We start from the raw sequence: 22,505 nt of genomic DNA on the forward strand, positions 1-22,505 counted from the left end.
GTTATAAACCTGTACAGCATGTTATTGTACTGAATACTGTAGGCAATTGTAACACAATGATAAGTATTTGTGTATCTCAACATAGAAAGGGTACAGTAAAAATATGGTATTATAATCTTATGGAACTACCATTATATATGCAGTCCATCACTGACTGCAATGTTATGCAGTAAATGCCTGTACATACACATGTGTCTTTGTGTATATGTATACAGTGTGTATATATACACCTCAGATCATGTATGTATGTATATATACATATATATGTATATACACACACACTATATAATGTATATCGTGTGTGTACATGAGGCCCATCCACATTAGGGAGGGCAATCAGCTTTACTGGGTCTACTGATTTAAATATTAATGATATCTAAAAATACATCCCTCACACATACCTCAGAATAACATTTGACCATATATCTAGGCATCCCACTGCCTAGTCAAATTGATGCATAAAATGAACCATCATAGTCTCCTAGCAGCTCTGCCTGAGGAGTCAGGGGAAGAAGGGCTACATTTTTGGGAAAGAGATTTACCCACATAGCTTTTGGTAGTTCCTTGGAATTTCATCATAGGAAGGATTGATAAAACATTATGATAAGGGATCTTGGCAGGGATTCTGACAACAAACTAAACTTCCTGTGATTGCATCTCTAGTCATATTTACCAGTTTTTACACCTTTTCCTCACCAAGAACAATAACAATGGCCGAACCAACACAGCAATAATAAAAACAATGGCATATTTGTTATTTCACTTGATGTTGAATTTATGCGCTCATGTGCTCCCTTTGTATACAGAGTTTATGTGTATATCTCTGTAACTTAAATTTCCTTATTGTTTTATAATTGCTTGTTTATGACTTTGTCTCCTTGCTAATCTCTATGGGACACTTAATGGCAGGGTCACATAATATTCATTTCTGTGTTCCTAGGGTTTGTTCAAAGGATTGGCACAAAATTATGCTAAACAATTGGTTGAGCATGTATAAAATAAGTAAATGAAAGCTTTTGGTGACATTATTATCTCATGTGAGGAGTGTGACAGAGGGAAAACACTGTATAAATGAGAGTCTGAAATTCGCTTTGCTTCAATTGATCCCAGACTAGTCCTTTAACCTCTTGATTCAATCTTTTATCTGTTAAGTCAAATAATAATATCTCCCTAACAGGCTGTGATGAATAAACTGATGCACTGAGCATAATGTATTGCATATAGTGGCCACTCACTCGAAAAATAGTTTAATTCTAAATTATTATGAGGCAACTGAATGTCAGAAAGGTTCACTTAAAGGGTCAGTCAACTCTTAAATCGAGGTTAGAAGTTAGATCTGTGCAGCTGAGCTTGGTGGCTCACGCCTGTAATCTCAACATTTTGGGAGGCGGAGGCAGGCAGATCACCTGAGGTCAGGTATTCGAGACCAGCTTGACCATGTAGTGAAACACCGTCTCTACAAAAAAAATACAAAACTTAGCCATGGTGCCGGGCACCTGTAGTCCCAGCTACTCGGGAGGCTGAGACAGGAGAACTGCTTGAACCGGGAGGCGGAGGTTGCAGTGAGACCAAGATCGTGCCACTGTACTCCGGCCTGGGCGACAGAGTTAGACTCTGTCTCAAAGAAAAAAAAAGTCAGATCTGTCCTAGACGCTGAAAGGAATTAATCAGACAGGATCTCAGTCTTTTAAGAACTCTTTCAAATACAGAGAAGAGGTGATAACAAATAATTAGTATATAGTACTGTAAGTGAAAAATCAGAATTGTGTGCAAAGTACCGGGGTAACACAGAGATAGCAATTAATTCTGCCTGGAGAAACAGCAGTGAAAGTGACAACCTGATGAGGGCGGAAAGCAGAATTTCTAGAGGCTGAATTTCAGAAGCTTCCGGAACTAAAGTGATGCGGAAGTTGAGTGAGTCTCGGTCAGATATTGCTGCTGCACTTGGTCAAGGCCGTTCTGTTAGTGTTTCCAGACGCCCAGGGAACGCGGCTGCGGGGGCGGATCTTCGGTTTGCACAGCTAGAGGCCGCGCAGCTGCAAAGGATGAGCGGAACCTTGGAAAAGGTAACGTAGATTCCACGCACGCGGGGCGCGGGGAGATGGTGGAGAGTGCAGAGCCCGGAGCTGGCGGCAAGCTGACATCCGGGAGTGAGACACTAGGGCGCCCAACGTCCTTCCCAGCAGCACATGCGTGTTAAAGGGGCTGAGCAGATTCCTTTCCCACCGGGCGAACTCGGCCGAGCCGACCCGTGCCACGCCCACACCACATGCCACTCTCTCCACCCAGTGCCTAGAAAGGGGAGAGCTTCGCGATGGGAATCACGACACCATGGTATAGTCCCGATAAACTGTATGACCTTGAGCAGGTCATTTTATATTTGCATTTAGTCATCAGCTTCTAGAATTTTGTCTAAGAATGCAGTTTTGACTTGCTGAACTGATAAGGATGTGAAGCTACCTGGTAATAAGGAAAGAGTAATAATAAGCTACATTTTCTTTTTTCTTTTTCTTTTTTTCTTTCTTTTCTTTTTTTTTTTTTTTTTTTTTTTTGAGATGGAGTCTGGCTCTTCGCCCAGGCTGTAGTGCAGTGGTGCGATCTTGGTTCACCACAACCTCCGTCTCCCCGGTTCAAGCGATTCCCCTGCCTCAGCCTCCCTGGTAGCTGGGACTACAGGTGCGTGCCACAACGCCTGGCTAATTTTTGTATTTTTAATAGAGATGGGTTTCACTGTGTTGGCCAGGCTGGTCTTGAACTGCTGACCTTGTGATCTGCCTGCCTCGACTTCCCAAAGTGCTGGGATTACAGGAGTGAGCCACCCGTGGCAATAATAAACTATGTTTTCATTTCCAAAAGCTTATTTTATTTAAATGATTGTCATAAAACCATATAAACCACCATAAATATGTTCCTTGGCTTTCCTCCTGTTCCCTTAACAGATTTAACAGATTTCATTTGTGCTCTTTCAATTGTATCATGCTGCTTAATGACTCATTTTAGCAATTTATATTAAAATTTTGTTTTAGGCATTAATTATGGAGACTATATTTTCATGATTCATAGGTCAACATGGTCGTTGCAGCTCATGGATCTACCCGTGGTTACCTTGGGGCTGCCCCTGAATGTCTGAGAGCCCATGCCTCACTTCATCCTTTATGAAACAATTCACTTGTTCACCTTAGCCAGTTTGTAAGAATTTGGTTAAATATGATGCCAAGATAATAGAAAAAAAAATCAGAAAGTTTCAAAATTACATCGTTAAAGGTGGTCACACTGGTGACTACTCTCCTTGATTTGCCTTGGTTCTGAGAAATGCTAAAAGGGAGGGATTATTTTCCAGGGAATGCTATTTCAGACCATGCAATTCTCCAGAAGAGCCCATGGAAATCTGTCATTAAGGCCAGCACATAAAGATACATGGGTATATAGGGCCTCTCAAAGTGTGATGCCACTGTTCTCTTCCAGACTCCTTAGTTATTCCTTAGTTGCTTTAGTCAGCTAACCTCATCATTATATGCCAAATGCAAGCCTGTCTTAAAGTGTTAGTGAATACTTTACATTTATTTATTTATTTATGAGATGGAGGAGTTTCACTTTTGTTGCCTGGAGTGCAGTGGCACAATCTCAGCTCACTGCAACCTCTGTGTCCCAGGTTCAAGCAATTCTCCTTCCTCAGCCTCCTGAGTAGCTGGGATTACAGGCGTGCACCACCACACCCAGCTAATTTTGTATTTTTAGTAGAGACGGGGTTTCTTCATGTTGATCAGGCTGGTCTCGAATTCCCGACCTCAGGTGATCCTCCCTCCTTGGCCTCCCCAACTGCTGCGATTACAGGCGTGAGCCACCGCCTGGCCAATACTTTACATTTATAAGGAAGGCCTTGGGATTGTGTCAGACCCGAGTTCTATCTCTTGCTGTGATCTTGTAGGCAATTTATTTAACTTTACTGCTTTAGTTTCCTATCTGTAAAATGCAGATGGTCTCACCACATGGAATTGTACAGATTATAGAGGATAATGTAAATAGGAGTAGTTTGTAAGGTATGAAGGATGATGCAAATAAGAATATTGATATTATTCTGTAGTTAATAAAGTTTCATTTACATAATTCATTTGATCATCACAGTATCACGAGATAACCCTGGCATATGCAACAGATGAGGAAATGGAAGCGTTGTGTCTGGCGTGTAACAGAGATTTAAATGTCATACTGATGCCTTGAATGAATGACTGAAGCCTAGAGTTTTTGTTTTTGTTTAGAGACAGGGTCTTACTTCTCACCCAGGCTAGAGTGCAATGGTGCAATCATAGTTTACTAAATCCTTGAATTCCTAGGCTCAAGTGATCCTCTTCACTCAGCTTCATGAGTGGCCGGCACTACAGGTTCACACCACCATGCTCAGGTCATTTTTTAATTTTTGGTAGAGGTGGGGTCTTGCTTTGTAGCCCAGGCTGGTCTCAAACTCTTGGCTTCAAGCAATCCTCTCACCTTGGCCTCCCAAAGTGCTGGGATTATAGATATGAGCCACCACTCCTGGACAGAACCCAGATTAGTTGTACTTCTCCTAAGACCCCACTGCCTTTTCTTTTCTTTTTTTTGAGACAGAGTTTCACTTTGTTGCCCAGGCCGTAGTGCAGTAGCACAGTCCTGGTTCACTGTAGCCCCAGTCTCCTGGGGTCAGGTGATTCTCCCACCTCGGCCTCCCAAGTTGCTAGGACTATAGGCACCTGCCTCTACACGTGGCTAATATTTGTATTTTTTGTAGAGACAGGGTTTTACCATGTTGCCCAGGCTGATCTTGAACTCCTGAGCTCAAGCAATCTGCCTGTCTTGGCCTCTCAAAGTGCTGGGATTAGAGGCGTGTGCCACCATGCCTGGCCCACTGCTTTTTCTGAGTATTTCACATCTCCCTAATATAATAATATTCTTGGTTTTTCTCATCTGTGAAGTGTGGGATGAAAACCTTTCCTGGCTTTTCTATGTGTCAGACCTTTCCTTCTTGGTAACCCATACAGCCCATTATATTGATCTCACATAGGATAATAAATAATTTGCCATCTGCTTTCCTCATTAGAGAGTTTTATGGGTATGTCACTATATTTTCTTTTTTCTTTTCTTTTTTTTTTTTCTTTTTCTTGAGACAGATTCTTCCTCTGTCACCCAGGCTGGAGTGCAGTGGAACGATCTTGGCTCACTGTAGCCTCTGCCTCCCGGGTTCAAGCGATTCTTCTGCCTCAGCCTCCCAAGTAGCTGGGACTACAGGCATGCACCACCATGCCCAGCTAATTTTTGCATTTTTTAGTAGAGATGGGGTTTTACCATATTGGCCAGGCTGGTCTTGAATTCCTGACCTCATGATCTGCCTGCTTCGACCTCCCAAAGTGCTTGGATTACAGGTGTGAGCCACTGTGCCCAGCCCTTTTTTCTTATTTTGCTTTGAGACAGGGTCTTGTGCTGTCACTCAGGCTGGAGTGCAGTGGAGTGATCTCAGTTCACTGCAACCTCTGCCTCCTGGCTCAAGGGATCCTCTCACCTCAGCCTCTTGAGTAGCTGGGACTACAGGTACGTGCCACCACACCTGGCTAAGTTTTTGTATTTTTTTGTAGAGATGGGGTTTTGCCATGTTGCCCAAGCTGGTCTCAAATTTCTGGGCTCAAGCAATCCACCCGCCTCGGCCTCCCAAAGTGCTAGGATTCAGGCATGAGTCATTGTGCCAGGTTGCAACTGTATTCTTGTCTATATGTACCTACTGTATAGTGTATTTGGCCTAAAGTAGGTACTTGGTAAATGTCAAATGAATAAGTGAATGAACAAATGTTGATATTAGATGGTAAGCACATGGTGGAGTTGCGACTAGAACTTCTAGCTCTTAATTCAGTGCTCTTTCCTTGGGACCCTAAGAAATTTCTGGCTACAAATCTCAAATTTTATTTTATTTTTGAGACAGAGTGTCACTATGTTGCCCAGGCTGGTCTCGAACTTCTGGGCTCAAGTGATCCTGCTGCTTCAGCCTCCTGAGTTGCTGGGATATCAGACATGCCCTTTTGTGCCTACCTTCACCTCAAATTTTAGACAAGTGAGAAGCCTAGCTTTGCTAGAATAAAACTGGATAGAGCCAATACGTCTTTAAGTCAATAGGAGTTCAGCAGGGTAGAGCCAGATAAGACACTAATGCTGATATTTATCAGATCAGTGTATTGACTGATCACAATAGCAGGATGGTATCTGGGGAAGTTAGAATGCACCAAGGAAATGAGTATTGAATCACCTGCAGTTATTTTGCACAGAAAATGAATGGCTCTGGAGTGTCAAGCTCAGGTCTAGATGCCACTCACTCTGAGGCTACCAATATTTTCTCAGGAATTTCCTTACTCCTGAATCACAAGGGTATGGTTAGGGAAGAGGCTGTGATGGCTAATGCTATGCCACATTGTGTCTAATATGTCAGCCCAGGAGAAAACATCCTGGGGGACTGATCTCAGAGATAAGATGTTTTCAGGTTTCAGCATTTGAAGGCTAAAATGGAACAGAGTTCACATGAACAAAATGTCCTCCTAATTCATTCAACAGACATAAATTAGTATACACATATTCTAGATATTACCTAGAAGGGCAGGATGTCCAAAAGCACAGAATAGTCAAGAAGTTGGCTATTTCCTGGTCACCACTAGACCACAGGCTCTGGAGGAACTTTTCTATTTTTTGTTAATGGTTTTATCTTTAGCGCCTCTCACACCCTAAGGTACACATTGTTTCACAAATGAGGAATTTAACCATTACCACCACCATTATCATCGTTACCAATTTGACCCTTAGTAATGCAGCTTGTACTTCTTAGCTCTTTTCATATGTTATCTAATTTAATCATGTCAACAAGTCTATAAGGTAAATGTTTTTACAAACTCTTCAGAGATAAGGAGATGAGGTTTAGAGGGATTTATTGATTTGATCAGCAGATATTTATCGGGCACTTGTTCTGTGCCAGAGTGTATGTTATATGCTGTGATGCAGCAGGTTCCTGTCTTCATGGTGCTTATTAAGAGATGGACTAATTAAACTTCTAACTACTTAATTGACTATGAAAAATGCTACAGATGAAAGATTCAGGGTACTATATGACTATGTAACAGCAGGATCCAAGCAAGTCTGAGCAGTTGCAAAAGTTTTCTTTTTCTTTTTTTTTTTTTTTTGAGACGGAGTTTCACTCTTGTTACCCAGGCTGGAGTGCAATGGCGCGATCTCGGCTCACCGCAACCTCCGCCTCCTGGGTTCAGGCAATTCTCCTGCCTCAGCCTCCTGAGCAGCTGGGACTACAGGCATGCACCACCATGCCCAGCTGATTTTTTGTAGTTTTAGTAGAGACGGGGTTTCACTGTGTTGACCAGGATGGTCTCGATCTCTTGACCTCGTGATCCACCCGCCTTGGCCTCCCAAAGTGCTGGGATTACAGGCTTGAGCCACCGCGCCTGGCCGCAAAAGTTTTCTTGACAATGTTGCATGACTACTAAGATTTAAAGAATAAGTAGGATTTAGATAGAGAAAAATATTCCAGGCAAGGAGAAGAACATGTGTAAAGGCCCTGAAATGAGAACACTTTTGGAGTTCCAGAAGTCCTAGAGGAAGTTGGGAGGGAGAGAAGCACTGGTGTAGATTAAGGGAGAGTGTGCAGAGTAGTAGTATGGGGATGAGAATTGAGGTAAGGGATTAGATTTATATTTAGGTGAGGTACAGTGGCTCATGTCTATAATCCCAACACTTTGGAAAGCTGAGGTGGATGGATTACTTGAGCCCAGGAGTTTGAGACTAGCTTGGGCAACATGGCGAAACCTCATTTCAACAAAAAATACAAAAATTAGCCAGATGTGGTGGCATGCTTCTGTAGCCCCAGCTACTTGGGAGGCTGAGGTGGGAAGAACAGTTTAGCCTGGGAGGCTGAAGCTGCAGTGAGCTGTGATCACCCCACTGTACTCCAGCCTGAGTAACAGATCGAGACCCTGGATCTGTCTATCTCTCTCTAAATAAATAAACAAAATTAAATAAACAAAATGAAGTCAGACAAACAAACATTTTAGGTGGTAATCACAGGGATTGTAAAATTGGGTTAAATTTTAAAGAAAGTTAGGGAATTGAGTTTAATGGAGCTCAGCTCTGGCTTAGAAGTACCATCTAGCAGTTGTGTTTATGAGGCCAAGTATTTACTTTTCTTCCTTTTTTTTTTTTTTTTTGAGATGGAGTCTTGATCTGCTGCCCAGACTGGAGTGTAGTGGCGTGATCTCAGCTCACTGCAATCTTTGCCTCCCAGGTTCAAGCAGTTCTCTTGCCTCAGCCTCACGAGTAGCTGGGATTACAAGCATGTGCCACAATTCTGGGGTAATTTTGTATTTTTAGTAGAGATGGGGTTTCTCCATGTTGGTCAGGCTGGTCTCGAACTCCCAACCTCAGGTGATCCACCCGCCTTGGCCTCGCAAAGTGCTGGGTTATAGGCATGAGTCTCCGCACCTGGCCCATCTGTAAATTTTTTTAAAAAAAATGTGTAACAGCAGGATCCAAGCAAGTCTGAGCAGTCACAAAAGTTTTCTTGTGACTTTCTTTTTTAATAATTAAACAAATTATTTATGTATTATAATATTCATTCTGTTAAAGTAGATAATTTAATGGTTTTTTTTTTTTTTTTTGAGACGGAGTTTCACTCATGTTACCCAGGCTGGAGTGCAATGGCGCGATCTCGGCTCACCGCAACCTCCGCCTCCTGGGTTCAGGCAATTCTCCTGCCTCAGCCTCCTGAGTAGCTGGGATTACAGGCACGCGCCGCCACGCCCAGCTAATTTTTTGTAGTTTTAGTAGAGACGGGGTTTCACCATGTTGGCCAGGATGGTCTCGATCTCTTGACCTCGTGATCCACCCGCCTCAGCCTCCCAAAGTGCTGGGATTACAGGCTTGAGCCACCGTGCCCGGCCCTTCAATGGTTTTTAATATATTCACAAAGCTACACAACTGTTACCACTATTTAATTCCAAAACATTTTTATCATCCCAAAAGAAAACTCTTTACTCATAAGTAGTCACTCCCCTACTGTCATCTCCTCAGCCCTTAGCACCCACTAATCTTTCTGTCATATGGGTTTATCTATTCTAGTCATTTCATATAAATGGAATCATATAATATTGGTGGCAGCAGTGGAGTAGCCATTGCCATCATGCTGGCTGCATGTTTCATGGAACCAGAGGGAGCCAGGGACAAGTGGGAGCCCTGTCCCTTCCCAGGTTGGGTGGGAGCTCCCCAGTGTGGCTGCAGCTGCCTAAGTCATGGCTGTGGATCTGGGTCTCCTGCTCCATGGAACAAGCAGGAGCCCTGCCCTTCTGGGTGCAGCTACAGCTGCCCAAACCATGACTGCAGACCTAGGCACCTCTGCACTCTTGTGGGGCCTGGGTAGGCTGCCCCCGCCCCCACAGGCTCAGAGACGCCTGCTCCCACTGCCTGGCTTCTCCCTACTGTCGGCACCAGCTCTGATCTTGGAGCAAAGTTGGGGCCAAGCCCAGGCACTGTCGCAGCCTAGTCAGGTGTGCACATGCTCTGGGCAGTGCTGACAAGCCAGCCTCTTGCTCCCTTGGCTCCCTCCGGATTTTGAGCACCAACAAGCACAGGAGGGAAGCCGTAGGGGGGCTGAGGGCATCTCGGCACTGGCCTGTAGGTGCCTCTTGGCACCTAGAGCCTGGGCTGGGCTGCCAGTCCCGTGGACAGGAGTGGGAACTTATGGTGCCTTTTCCAGGCCCACCCATGGCCACCCATGTACAAATCAACATGTACTTCCTCCCATCTGAGGCTCATAAAAACCTTGGGGCTGGGTGTGGTGGCTCATGCCTGTAATCCCAGCACTTTGGGAGGTGAAGGTGGGCAGATCACCCGAGGTGAGGAGTTTGAGACCAGCCTGGCCAACATGGTGAAACCCTGTCTCTACTAAAAATACAAAAAAAATTAGCGGGGCATGGTGGTGGGGGCCTGTAATCCCAGCTACTTAGAATGCTGAGGCAGGAGAATTTCTTGAACCCAGGGGACAGAGGTTGCAGTGAGATCATGTCATTTCACTCCAGCCTGGGCAACAATAGCAAGACTCTGTCTCAAAAAAACAGAAAACATTGGCTGGGCGCGGTGGCTCACGCCTGTAATCCCAGCACTTTGGGAGGCCGAGGCAGGTGGATCACAAGGTCAAGAGATCGAGACCATCCTGGTCAACACGGTGAAACCCCGTCTCTACTAAAAATACAAAAAATTAGCTGGGCATGGTGGCGCGTGCCTGTAGTCCCGGCTACTTGGGAGGCTGAGGCAGGAGAATTGCCTGAACCCAGGAGGCGGAGGTTGCGGTGAGCTGATATCGCGCCATTGCACTCCAGCCTGGGCAACAAGAGCGAAACTCCATCTCAAAAAAGAAAAAAATTAAAAAAAAAACAAAAAAAACAAACCTTAGGCTCAGCCAGAGCTGAGCATCGGGACAACTGGCTGCAGAGAGGAGCTACCCACTCTAGAGCCTCCTCTGCTGAGAGCTGGGAAGACATCCAGACGACCTGCCTGCAGAAAGGAGCTGCCCACTCCAGGGCCTCCTATGAGCTGTTCTGTCACTCAATAAAGCTCCTCTTTGTCTTGCTCACCCTCCACTTGTCTGCATACCCCATTCTTCCTGGTTGTAGGACAGGAACTCGGGACCCATCTAATGATGGGGCTAAGAGAGCTGCAGCACAAACGGGGCTGAGATGTGCCCCTTGTTCACTATGTTGTGGGTGAAGAGAAGGAAAGAAGAGCTGCAGCCCTTCGGGGAACCCAGCCCTGAGCGCTCCCTGAGCCAGGGCTGTGACGCCCTCTTTGGACCCCTGTGGTTGCTGGCATCTCCAAGCTTCTGGGAGCCACGTGTTCCCCAGTGCCAGCTATGAAAGCTGCTTGTGGTGCACCTGGTCCGGCCTCACAAGAACCAGTGCCTGTGCCAGCACCTGGAGCTGCCCACCCCACTGAAGCAGCCAGCATGTCTGACTGTGCACATCAGCTGGACCCCATGCTCACTCACACAACCCTCACTGGTCCATGCCTGACTTGCCCTTGGCAGGTGTGGGACTCAGGCTGGTAGCGTGAACTGAGCGCAGCCTGCCAAGACAAGTGGGTGAAACAAGCCCAGTGGACCTGAGCAAAACTCAGGCAAAGGTGCCACCGGCCACAAACTTTTCTGACCAGAAAAATGACACTCCAAAAATCCTATAACAATATGTGAGGCCAGCTGACTTGCCAGGTTTGTACAGCTAGTAAAATGGAAGTGCTGATACTCAAACACAAATTTGTGTTTGGGTTTGGATATAAAACTTGTGCTCCTAACTGCCAAAGGACCCAATCCAAAGGTAGACTTTGATAGTAATAACCTTGCTTGTAGTAATAACCTTTCCTTTCGCTATAACCTTCTGAACATAAATATGTTCAGAAGGTTATAGCGAAAGGAAAGACTGCAAACAAAAGCAAATTTTGAAAGAACTTGAGAAAACATGGAGGCAATGATTATAACCTTCAAATACTTGAGGAGTTTCACGGTTTGACTTCTTGTATGAAAAACAAGAACTGAACTTACTTTATGTGATCTCAGAATGGAGAACTAGGCACAAACCATAGAAGTTAGAGAGAGTTGGGTTTTGGGTTTCTATATGGGAGAATATTCAGATAATTATAAGTGTCTGAAAATGTTTCAGTTTTTTCCGGAAGGTATTTATTTTATTTTTTTATTTTTTTGAGGCAGAGTCTCACTCTGTTTCCCAGGCTGGATTGCAGTGGCTCAATCTCTGCTTACTGCAACCTCTGCTTCACGAGTCTCCTGCCTCAGCTTCCTGAGTAGCTGGGATTACAGGCGCACGCCACCACGTCCTGCTAATTTTTGTGTCTTAAGTAGAGACATGGTTTCACCATGATGGTCAGGCTGGTCTCGAACTCCTGACCTCGTGATCCATGTGCCTTGGCCTCCCAAAGTGCTGTGATTATAGGCGTGAGCCACCACACCTGGCCTGAACTTCTGACCTCAGGTGATTCGCCCTCCTTAGCCTCCCAAAGTGCTGGGAATACAGGTGTGAGCCACCGAACCCAGCCTGGATCTTTTTTATTTTTTTGAGGCGGAGTTTCGCTCTAGTCACCCAGGCTGGAGTGCAGTGGTGCAATCTCCGCTTACTGCAATCTCTGCCTCCCGGGTTCAAGCGATTCTCCTGCCTCAGCCTCCTGAGTAGCTGGGATTACAGGCATCTGCCACTGCACCCAGCTAATTTTTGTATTTTTTTTTTTTTTTTTTTGAGACGGAGTTTCGCTCTTGTTACCCAGGCTGGAGTGCAATGGTGCGATCTCGGCTCACCGCAACCTCCGCCTCCTGGGTTCAGGCAATTCTCCTGCCTCAGCCTCCTGAGTAGCTGGGATTATAGGCACACGCCACCATGCCCAACTGAATTTTTTTTGTGTGTTTTTAGTAGAGATGGGGTTTCACCATGTTGACCAGGATGGTCTCGATCTCTTGACCTCGTGATCCACCCGCCTCGGCCTCCCAAAGTGCTGGGATTACAGGTGTGAGCCACCACGCCCGGCCGAATTTTTGTATTTTTAGTAGAGACGGGGTTTCATCATCTTGGCCAGGCTGGTCTCTAACACCTGACCTCATCATCTGCCCACCTCGGCCTCCCAAAGTACTGGGATTACAGGTGTGAGCCACTGCACACAGCAACAGGGAGGTATTTAAGTAGCAGATTGATCATTATTGACAGAGAGGCTAGTATTGTCCTGTACGTGAGAAAGGTAGTGATGGGCACTGAGTGTGGAAAGCCAGTGAGGAGAATTTGAAGCTTCCAATAAATAACTCAGCAGGTACTGGGCTTTTCTAGGATGCCTAAGATGAGAGTAAACTCCACTGCAAGCTTTGGAATACAGATCCTGGGCAACATGGCAAAACCCCATCTCTACAAAAAAATTAAAAAAATTAGCCGAGGTGGGGGGCGGAGGTTGCAGTGAGCCAGGATCACGCCACTGCACTCCAGCTTGGTGAAAAAAAAGTTAGCTGAGTATAGTGGCACACATCTGTAGTCCCAGCTACCTGCGAGGCTGAGGCAGGAAGATGGCTTAAGAAGTCAAGGCTGCAATGAGCCATGATGATGCCACTGCACCCCAGCCTAGGTGACAGAGCAAGACCCTGTCTCAAAAAAAAAAAAAAAGAGAAAAAAAAAGAATTGGAATATAGATCAAGGTGCTCTCTCATCTCAGGGAAGAAAATAAGAGCTGTCATGTAATAGCAGACTTACTTTGCAACAGGAGTATAGGATATAGTATGTGGTAGTGGAGAGAGCACTGATTGTGGGGTCAGCTAGAACAAGACTTATTAGTTGTGTGCATAAAACATGTTTTTTTTTCTATTTTTATTAAGACATGTTAGTTCACTTTTCTGAACTTTGATTTCCTCACTGTAAAATGGGGTAGAAATATCTACAGGAGTAGAATAAGACATTGGAGACTTGGAAGGATGGAATGGTAGGAGGAGGAGAAGAGATGATAAATTGCTTAATGGGTACAAGGTTCCTCATTTGAGTGATGGTTATACTAAAAACTCAGATTTTATCAATATGCAATGTATCCATTTAACAAAATGGCACTTGTACTCCCTAAATCTATAAAAAAGAAAATACAAAGAACTATGCCTCACAGAATGGTTGTGAAGATTAAAGGAGACTGTGTTTAGCATATAGCAGGTGCCCAGTAAATGGTAGGACTGTTGAATGGCTGTTATCATTAGCTATGAACTTCACTAGTGTAAATTGGTATCACTTTTTTTTTTTTTTTTTTGAGACAGACTTTCGCTCTTGTTACCCAGGCTGGAGTGCAATGGCCTGATCTCGGCTCACCGCAACCTCCGCCTCCTGGGTTCAGGCAATTCTCCTGCTTCAGCCTCCTGAGTAGCTGGGACTACAGGCACACGCCACCATGCCCAGCTAATTTTTTGTATTTTTAGTAGACATGGGGTTTCACCATGTTGACCAGGATGGTCTCGATCTCTTGACCTCGTGATCCACCCGCCTCGGCCTCCCAAAGTGCTGGGATTACAGGCGTGAGCCACCGCGCCCGGCCCGGTATCACTTTTTTGAGAGATATTGTGGAAGAATAGAGAGGATGGACTTTGGATTCAAGCAGACCTGGGTTTGCATTTCTCTTACTGAACCAATTACTTTGGGCAATTTACATAAACTTCTTTTTTTCCTGTGTAAAATTGAGGCAGTTATCTCAATAATGCCCCTATCAGAGAAGGTTGCTGTAAAGATTAATTGAAATAATATGGGCTAGACCTGGTGGTTTACTCCTGTTATCCCAGCACTTTGGGAGGCCAAGGCAGGAAGATTGCTTGAGGCCAGGGCTTCGAGACAGCGTGAGATCCGGTCTCTTAAAAAAAATTTTTTTTTTTAACGAAATAGTATGTGTAAAGTGCCTAGCAAAAACGATGTACTCAATAAATGGTAGTAACAATGCTATTTTAAATAATATTTATTAATACACAAATATGTTCTGTTCCTTTTCATGAAAGAGCTCCCAGTTGCTTGCATCAAAGACCCCTGACCCATTGCTGTCACCACCCACCCCAGGCTCTGGTGTCTTAAGCTACTCACATGCTATAGAGTTTGCCCTGTGACTTCAGTTTTTTGGTAGTTGTGCAGTCCTTGCTTGGTTCCTGGCTCACGGGAGTATTTTTGTTACCCACGGCAGCAGCTGTGTCCTCATTCATTCACTTGTTGGCGTCACCACCCTCCTCTTCCGCTTGCAGAGCCAGAGCTGCCCTTCATTTGCTGATGGGGAGGGGGTAATTGTAGATGCAGTCCCAAAATAGATTACTTTTGTCCTGATAAATAATGCCAAGCATTGCAGGAGAGAGGAAGCACATTTCCCAGAGCTGACAGAGTTCATACCACAGTTTGAATGTCTTCCAGAAAGTTGTCAATTCTTTTGGCTTTTAGATAATTAAATGCGTAGTTATTGTAGAGACTCAGAAATCTGAACAATTAAAATGAGAAAGCAGTCCCATTTTGATCTTTTTTTCCCATCCAGTACCTCTTCTATATGAAGTGGCCCATTTAAAAATATATTCTGGCCGGGCGCGGTGGCTCACGCCTGTAATCCCAGCACTTTGGGAGGCCGAGGCGGGTGGATCACGAGGTCAAGAGATCGAGACCATCCTGGTCAACATGGTGAAACCCCGTCTCTACTAAAACTACAAAACATTAGCTGGGCATGGTGGTGCATGCCTGTAATCCCAGCTACTCAGGAGGCTGAGGCAGGAGAATTGCCTGAACCCAGGAGACGGAGGTTGCGGTGAGCCGAGATCGCACCATTGCACTCCAGCCTGGGTAACATGAGAGAAACTCCGTCTCAAAAAAAAAAAAAAAAAAAAAAAGAGATCGAGACCATCCTGGTCAACATGGTGAAACCCCTTCTCTACTAAAACTACAAAAAATCAGCTGGGCATGGTGGCGCGTGCCTGTAATCCCAGCTACTCAGGAGGCTGAGGCAGGAGAATTGCCCGAACCCAGGAGGCGGAGGTTGCCTGAGCCGAGATCGCGCCATTGCACTCCAGCCTGGGTAACAATAGCGAAACTCTGTCTCAAAAAAAAAAAAAAATATATATATATATATATATATATATATATATTCTGTTCATTCTATTTCTGTTCTGTTTGTCATGGTTAATAGATCCTGGCCCTGGAGGGACTTTAGAGTCATCTTCTCTAACTTCAAGTTACATGGCCAGTAGTTGGGAGAGCTGACCTGACCTCTCCTGGGGCCCCAGTTTCCTACTCCGTCTTTCATGCTGACCAGTATTAGGTTCAGTATATTGTACATGTACTTTACAAAGTCTTTTGGTACCTGATTCAGTTGTGCTTTTTGGGAACATCTGCACACTTTGCCCTTTTGTCTATTCATATCCTTCCCAATCTTCGTGGTTTCACATCCTCTGGGAGACTTTTCCTAAGTTTTACTTCCCCCTCCTGATTTCCTAAGCACTAACACCTTCATTTATGTGAGAAAAGGTGTAGACTAGTGGGGAAATTATGGATATTGGTGTCAGAGAAACCCAAGACCCTATGCTAGTTTCAGTAGTAGCTGTGTGACTTTGGGTAGGTTACTTAATCTGTTTCCTCAACTGTAAATTGGGGATAATAATGCTTATCTTGTAAAGATATTGTGATTTAGACACATAGTAGATACTCAGTAAAGTAGATGTGGGTGCTTAATACATGGTAGCAATAATTATCATTTAGTCACTTCTTGCTGGAGTGCAATGGTTTGATCTCGGCTTATCGCAACCTCCACCTCCTGGGTTCAGGCAGTTCTCCTGCCTCAGCATCCCGAGTAGCTGGGACTACAGGCACACGCCACCATGCCCAGCTAATTTTTTGTATTTTTAGTAGAGACGAGGTTTCACCCTGTTGACCCCATGTTGACCAGGATCGTCTCGATCTCTTGACCTCGTGATCCACCCGCCTCGGCCTCCCAGAGTGCTGGGATTACAGGCGTGAGCCACCGCGCCCGGCCTAGTCACTTCTTTCTAATTCATTTATTTATCAAAATAAACCTTGATTGTCTACAATGTGCCTGAGAGGAAAATGACATGACCCTTGCTTCTGAGGATCTCTTGGTTTAGTGTAGGGGTTCTTGGGTGATAAGAGTTTTGGTGATTTTCCTGAAGTAGTAGGCAAACTTTGTATATCCATGTCTGTATGCATTTGTCTAGGAAGAGGGTTCATGACTGAGCAGATCCTCAGCAACGTCTGCAACTCTGCAAGAGCTAAGGATTTTTCCTAGCCATATCCCCCTGGATTTCCTGCCAGGTGTGCTTGCTGTTCACACCATCTATTTTGACTTCATCATACAATGCCGTTATTGCTTAGCTGCTTAATACAAATGTATGCCTGTGTCTCCAGCCATCCAAATTCCTGAAGGACAGAGATTGTGCAAACAGTTTTTGATAGCTTTATTGAATATAGTTCACAAATATAGTTAACATACAATTCACCTATTTAAAGGGTAGAATTCAGTAGTTTTTAATATATTCACAGAGGTTTACAACTGTTACTACAACCAATTTGAGAATATCATCCCAAAAAAGAAACTGCATACCCCTTAGCTGTCATCTCTAGCTACCCAGACCTTCTAGCCCCAGGCAGTCACTAATCAACTCTCTTTCTCCATAGATTTGCCTATTGTGGATATTTCACAGAAATAGAATCATATAATATTTGGTCTTTTGTAACTGATTTATTTAGTATAGTGTTTTCAAGATTCATCCCTGTAGTTACATTTTGTTCTTAACATTCAGTATAGCAGTTGGCACATAAGCTTTTTTTTTTAACTTGAGTCAGGGTCTCATTCTGTCACCCCCAGGCTGGAGTGCAGTGGCACAATCACAGCTAATTACAGCCTCAACCTCCTGGGTCCAAGTGATCCTCAGCCTCTTGAGTAGCTGGGATCACAGGTATGCACCACCATGCCCATCTAATTTTTTTATTTTTGTAGAGGAAGGGTCTCCCTATGTTGCCCGGGCTAGTCTCAAAATCCTAGGTTCAAGTGATCTTCCCACTTTGGCCTCCCCAAATGCTTGGATTATGGGTATGAACCACTAAACCTGGCTTATACAAAATAAGCTTTATTTTAGAATAGTTTTAGATTTACAGAAAACATGCAAAGATAGTACACAGACTTCCTGTATCTCCCAATTTCCCCTAGTATTGCCTTTTTTTTTTGAGACAAGAGTTTTGCTCTTGTTACCCAGGCTGGAGTACAATGGCATGATCTCAGCTCACTGCAACCTCCGCCTCCTGGGTTCAAGTGATTTTCCTGCCTCAGCCTCCCAGGTAGCTGGGATTACAGTTATGCTCTACCGCTCCCAGCTAATTTTATATTTTTAGTAGAGACAGGGTTTCTCCATGTTGGTCAGGCTGGTCTCAAACTCCCAACCTCGGGTGATCTGCTGCCTCGGCCTCCCAAAGTGCTGGGATTACAGGCGTAAGCCACCGTGCCCAGCCCATTATCTTTACATTAGTGTGGTTTGTTTGTTTGTTTATTTATTTTGATACAGAGTCTTGCCCTGTCACTCAGGCTGGAGTGCAGTGGTGTGATCTCTGCTCACTGCAACCCCTGCCTCTGGGATTCAAGTGATTCTCCTGCCTGAGCCTCCCAAGTAGCTGGGATTATAGGTGCGTACCACCACGCCTGGCTATTTATTCTATTTTTAGTAGAGATGTGGTTTCACCTTGTTGGCCAGGCTGGTCTTGAACTCTTGGCCTCAAGTGATTCACCTGCCTCAGCCTCCCAAAGTGTGGAGATTACAAGCTTGAGCCCCTGCACCCAGCCTAGTGTGGTTTATTTTTTATAATTAATGAGTCAGTATTGGTGTATTATATTAGCTAATGTCCATACTTTGTTCAGATTTCCTTACTTTTTCTCTAGTGTCCTTTATCTGTTCCAGATCCCATTCAGAATATTATATTTTATTTAGTCATCATCTTTTCCATAGGCTCCTCTTGACTGACAGTTTCTCAGATTTTCTTTGTTTTTGCATACTAGACTTTTCATACATCCATGTTGAAAAAATTAAATGTTATCCATAGTGGGCAGGATTTTCTCTTCATGTTATGGGATCTTAAGAACAGGCTTTTGTTGTTCTTTCCCATAAAACAAACAAACAAACAAACAAAAGAAGGCTGGAGCAAGGGAATTGCTTGAGTCTGGGAGATCAATGCTGCAGTAGCTATCATGGTAATTTTTTTTTTTTTTTTTTTTTGTCCTTACCTCTATTGTGGAGTATTGTTATCACATTATTGAGAGAGACAGTGTGCTGTAATAGAGGCATAGCTTTTGTAGTAAGTCAGTCCTCTTAGCAGCTTATTAGGTATAATTTTTTGGAATATAACCTCTCTGAGCCTCAGTTGCCTCACTTGTAAAATTGTCTTGCAGTGTTTTGAGAATTAAAGAAGATTTAATAAAGCCCCTATCATGATGCCTTGGATGGCAGATGCATAGTAATTGTTGATTGATATTAGGAAAAATAGATTAAGTTGGAAACAGTCAACAGCAAAAAAGCAGTGTGGGAGGGGCACTTCTGTTTTTTGAGCATTTACTATAGTGGGTGGAATGAGAAGGATGACCTTGGTTTGTTTGCATGCTTGGTGTTAATTGTAGGATAGCTTCTTTGCTAGATAAGAGCCTTTTTGTCCTTTTTTGGTTTGTGTACTGTACGTTTCTTGCCTCTCTGAGAAGACATACTTGGAGGTCTGTAAATGTTCAAGATTGTCCTAACATGACTGTTTTGCTGTAGGTGCTGTGCCTGAGGAACAATACCATTTTAAAGCAAGCCTTTTCTCTCTTAAGGTAAGGATATTAATAACAATAATTAAATGTAGCTAATATTCATGTTTGGCTTCATAGTTCACACAGCATATTTTTATCATATCCACTTGCATATCTATAAGCATATCAAGTACCTCCTCTGCCACCTCGCTTCTTCCCCATTCTCAGTTAATACCATCTCCATTCATCCAGTTACTGAGGCAAAAATACTTGAAGTTAATCCTTGATGCTGTTAATTATTTTTTTCTTATTTTGTGAGATGGAGTTTCTCTCTGTCACCCAGTCTGGAGTGCAGTGGCGCAATCTTGGCTCACTGCAACCTCCACCTCCCACGTTCAAGTGATTCTCCCACCTCAGCCTCTCAGGTAGCTGGGATTACAGGCACCCACCATCATGCTTGGCTAATTTTTGTAGAGATGGGGTTTAACCATGTTGGCCAGGCTGATCTTGAACTCCCAACCTCAGGTGATCTGCTTGCCTCGGCCTCCCAAACTGCTGGGATTATAGGTGTGAACCCCCGTGTCCAGTGGATGCTGTTAATTCTCCTGCAAAACTTGTTGGCTTTACTTTTGAAATGTATACACTATATACACAACCTTTTTTTTTTTTTTTTTTAAATTGAGATAGGGTCTCTCTCTGTTGCCCAGGCTGGAGTGCAGTGGCATGGTCACAGCTCACTGCAGCCTTGACCTCCTAGGCTAAAGTGATTCTTCCACCTCAGCCTCACAAGTAGCTGGGACTACATGCATGTACCAGCATGCCCAGTTAATTTTTGTATTTTTTGTGGAGACAGGGTTTCACCATGTTGCCTAGGCTGGTTTTGAACTCCTGGGCTCAAGTGATCCCCCCCAAAGGCTGGGATTACAGGCATGAGCCACTGTGCTCGATCTAGAACCATTTATTTGTCCAGTTTTTGCCTCATGCTTTCTGTTTTGCTAAACCATTAGGGGCCCGCTCCTTATCTTCTCATTGCTTTACTACCATCACTTTGCCTCCCAACTTGTCTCCCTAATGTTTACCTTTGTCTTCTATTCTTCACAGTAAAGCAGAGTGTCTTTTTTTTAGAAAAAAAAAAAAAAAAAAAAAAAAAAAAGAGAGAACTAGCTGGGCGTGGTGGCTCACACCGGTAATCCCAGCACTTTTTGAGGCTGAGGCAGGGGGATAACAAGGTCAGGGGTTTGAGACCAGCCTGACCAACATGGGAAAATCCCGTCTCTACTTAAAAATACAAAAATTAGCTGGGTGTGGTGGCAGGCACCTGTAATCCCAGCTACTTGGGATGCTGAAGCAGGAGAATCACTTGAACCTGGGAGGCGGAGGTTGCAGTGAGCTGAGAGCACGCCATTGCACTCCAGCCTGGGCCACAGAGTGAGACTCTGTCTCACAATCAATCTATCAATAAAGAGACCTAACATTATGAACATAAGAGTGATTCTTTTAAAGCCAAGTTAGCTCAGAATACGCCTTTGCTCCAAATTCTCCAATGTGTCCCGTCTTACTCAAAATAAAACCTGCAATCTTTACCATGGCCTACAGGAACTCCTATAAGCTGTATCCTCATTTTATATTACTTACTTAGCTTTAGCTGCACTGTGGCTTCCTATTCCTTGATAATCTAAGCACCTTCCCAACCCAGGATCTTTGCATATTCTTTCCTCACACATCCATATGGCTTGCCCTGTAGTTTATTCAGGTTTCTGCTCAAATGATATCCCATCCAAGAGACCTTCCCTGACTACCCTATGTGAAATATACACCCCTCCATCAATCTCTGTCCCCTTGCTTTGCTTTGTTTTTCTTTATAACAGATGTCACCATCTGACACATTTTGTGCATATAAAAATGTTTAACTGTCTTTCCTTGCCCCCTAAATGTAAACATCATGGGGACATGGACTTTTAGTTGTGTTTACTGCCCTATTCCCAGGCCTAGAATGGTATCTGACACGTAGTAGGCATTTAATAAATATTTGTTAAATGAATGAATTGACCCTCATAGTGACCTAGTAAAACAGATGATATTATCTCAATTTTGTATAAATAACTGTGGTCCAGAGAGGTTAATCTGTTGTTCTGACATGACGGAACTAATATGGGTTAGAATTAGGATCAAATCCTAATTGTCTTTTTTTTTTTAAACTGCTCTTTATATAGAGTGCAACCTCCCCCTTGTTTTTCTTTTTTCTTTTTTTTGAGAAAGAATCTCACTCTTTCTCCCAGGCTGGAGTGCATTGGACTGTCTCGGCTCACTGCAACCTCTACCTCCCAGGTTCAAGCAGTATTGACATATTTTCAGTGACAGAATATAAATTTTGCTAACTATGCACATAAAATATGGGTTTCTAACTGTATTCAACATACTTTCTCCCTCCTTTTAGGTTTAGAACTTCAGGAGAGAAGCCCATCTATTCTGTAGGTAAGCAGTTTTTACTGATGTAGTTGACCTGCGATAAGTGACCCTTTAGCATTCTATAATAATTTTGCATTCTATAATAATTTTGCCTAGAAGGAAGCCTGCCATATCTTTGTGAACAGTGGCCTGAACCAAATTCTACCCGTTTATGTGAGCATGGCATAGAACCATGTGAGAACATAAAGTATGGTTAAGAGCAAGAGTTCTAGAGTAAGTTTGGATTCCAACTGTACTACATATTTATTCCGTTATCTTTGGCTATTTCTCTGTAGCTTGGTTTCCTCACTTTAAAAAATGAGCAGGCTGGGCAGCATGGCAAGACCCTGTCTCTACAAACATTTTTAAAAAAAATTAACTGGGCATGGTGATACAGGCTTGTGATCCCAGCTACTTGGGAGGCTAAGGCAGGAGGATTGCTTGAGCCCAGGTTACAGTGAACTATGAACATGCCACTGTACCATAGCCTGGGTGACAGAGCAAGACCCTGTCTCTTTTTTTAAAAAAAGAATAATTATAATATAAACTGCTGTGCACCGTTTGAAGATTCAGTGAGATAAAAGATATGAAGTGCTCAAAAAGTAGCAGCTGTAATTTTTATTATTAATACTGCTGCTATTCCAGACCTGCCTTGTATATCCATCATCAGGCTAGGGTTTTCTTTTTTTTTTTTTTTTTTTGAGACGGAGTTTTTCTCTTTTTAC

At 43.8% G+C, this 22,505-nt stretch overlaps 1 protein-coding gene across 2 annotated transcripts in view; it reads left to right on the forward strand.

Moving 5' to 3' along the window:
* The first annotated feature begins 1,885 nt into the window (after nt 1–1,885).
* Nucleotides 1,886–22,505, forward strand: part of MRPL48 (mitochondrial ribosomal protein L48) — a 71,477-nt gene continuing 50,857 nt past the window's right edge. The window contains exons 1-3 of one of the 2 annotated variants that reach the window (XM_032259027.1): nt 1,886–2,066; nt 19,361–19,413; nt 21,770–21,807. In XM_032259027.1, coding sequence (XP_032114918.1) covers nt 1,902–2,066; nt 19,361–19,413; nt 21,770–21,807 — 256 coding nt within the window. In that variant the 5' untranslated portion in view covers nt 1,886–1,901. The remainder of the gene's footprint in view (nt 2,067–19,360; nt 19,414–21,769; nt 21,808–22,505) is intronic. The other variant, XM_032259026.1, reaches the window with a different exon arrangement.

The sequence above is a fragment of the Sapajus apella genome, unplaced genomic scaffold, assembly GCF_009761245.1.
Source record: "Sapajus apella isolate SASKATOON/1434 unplaced genomic scaffold, GSC_monkey_1.0 scaffold106, whole genome shotgun sequence".
Lineage (NCBI taxonomy): Eukaryota > Metazoa > Chordata > Mammalia > Primates > Cebidae > Sapajus > Sapajus apella.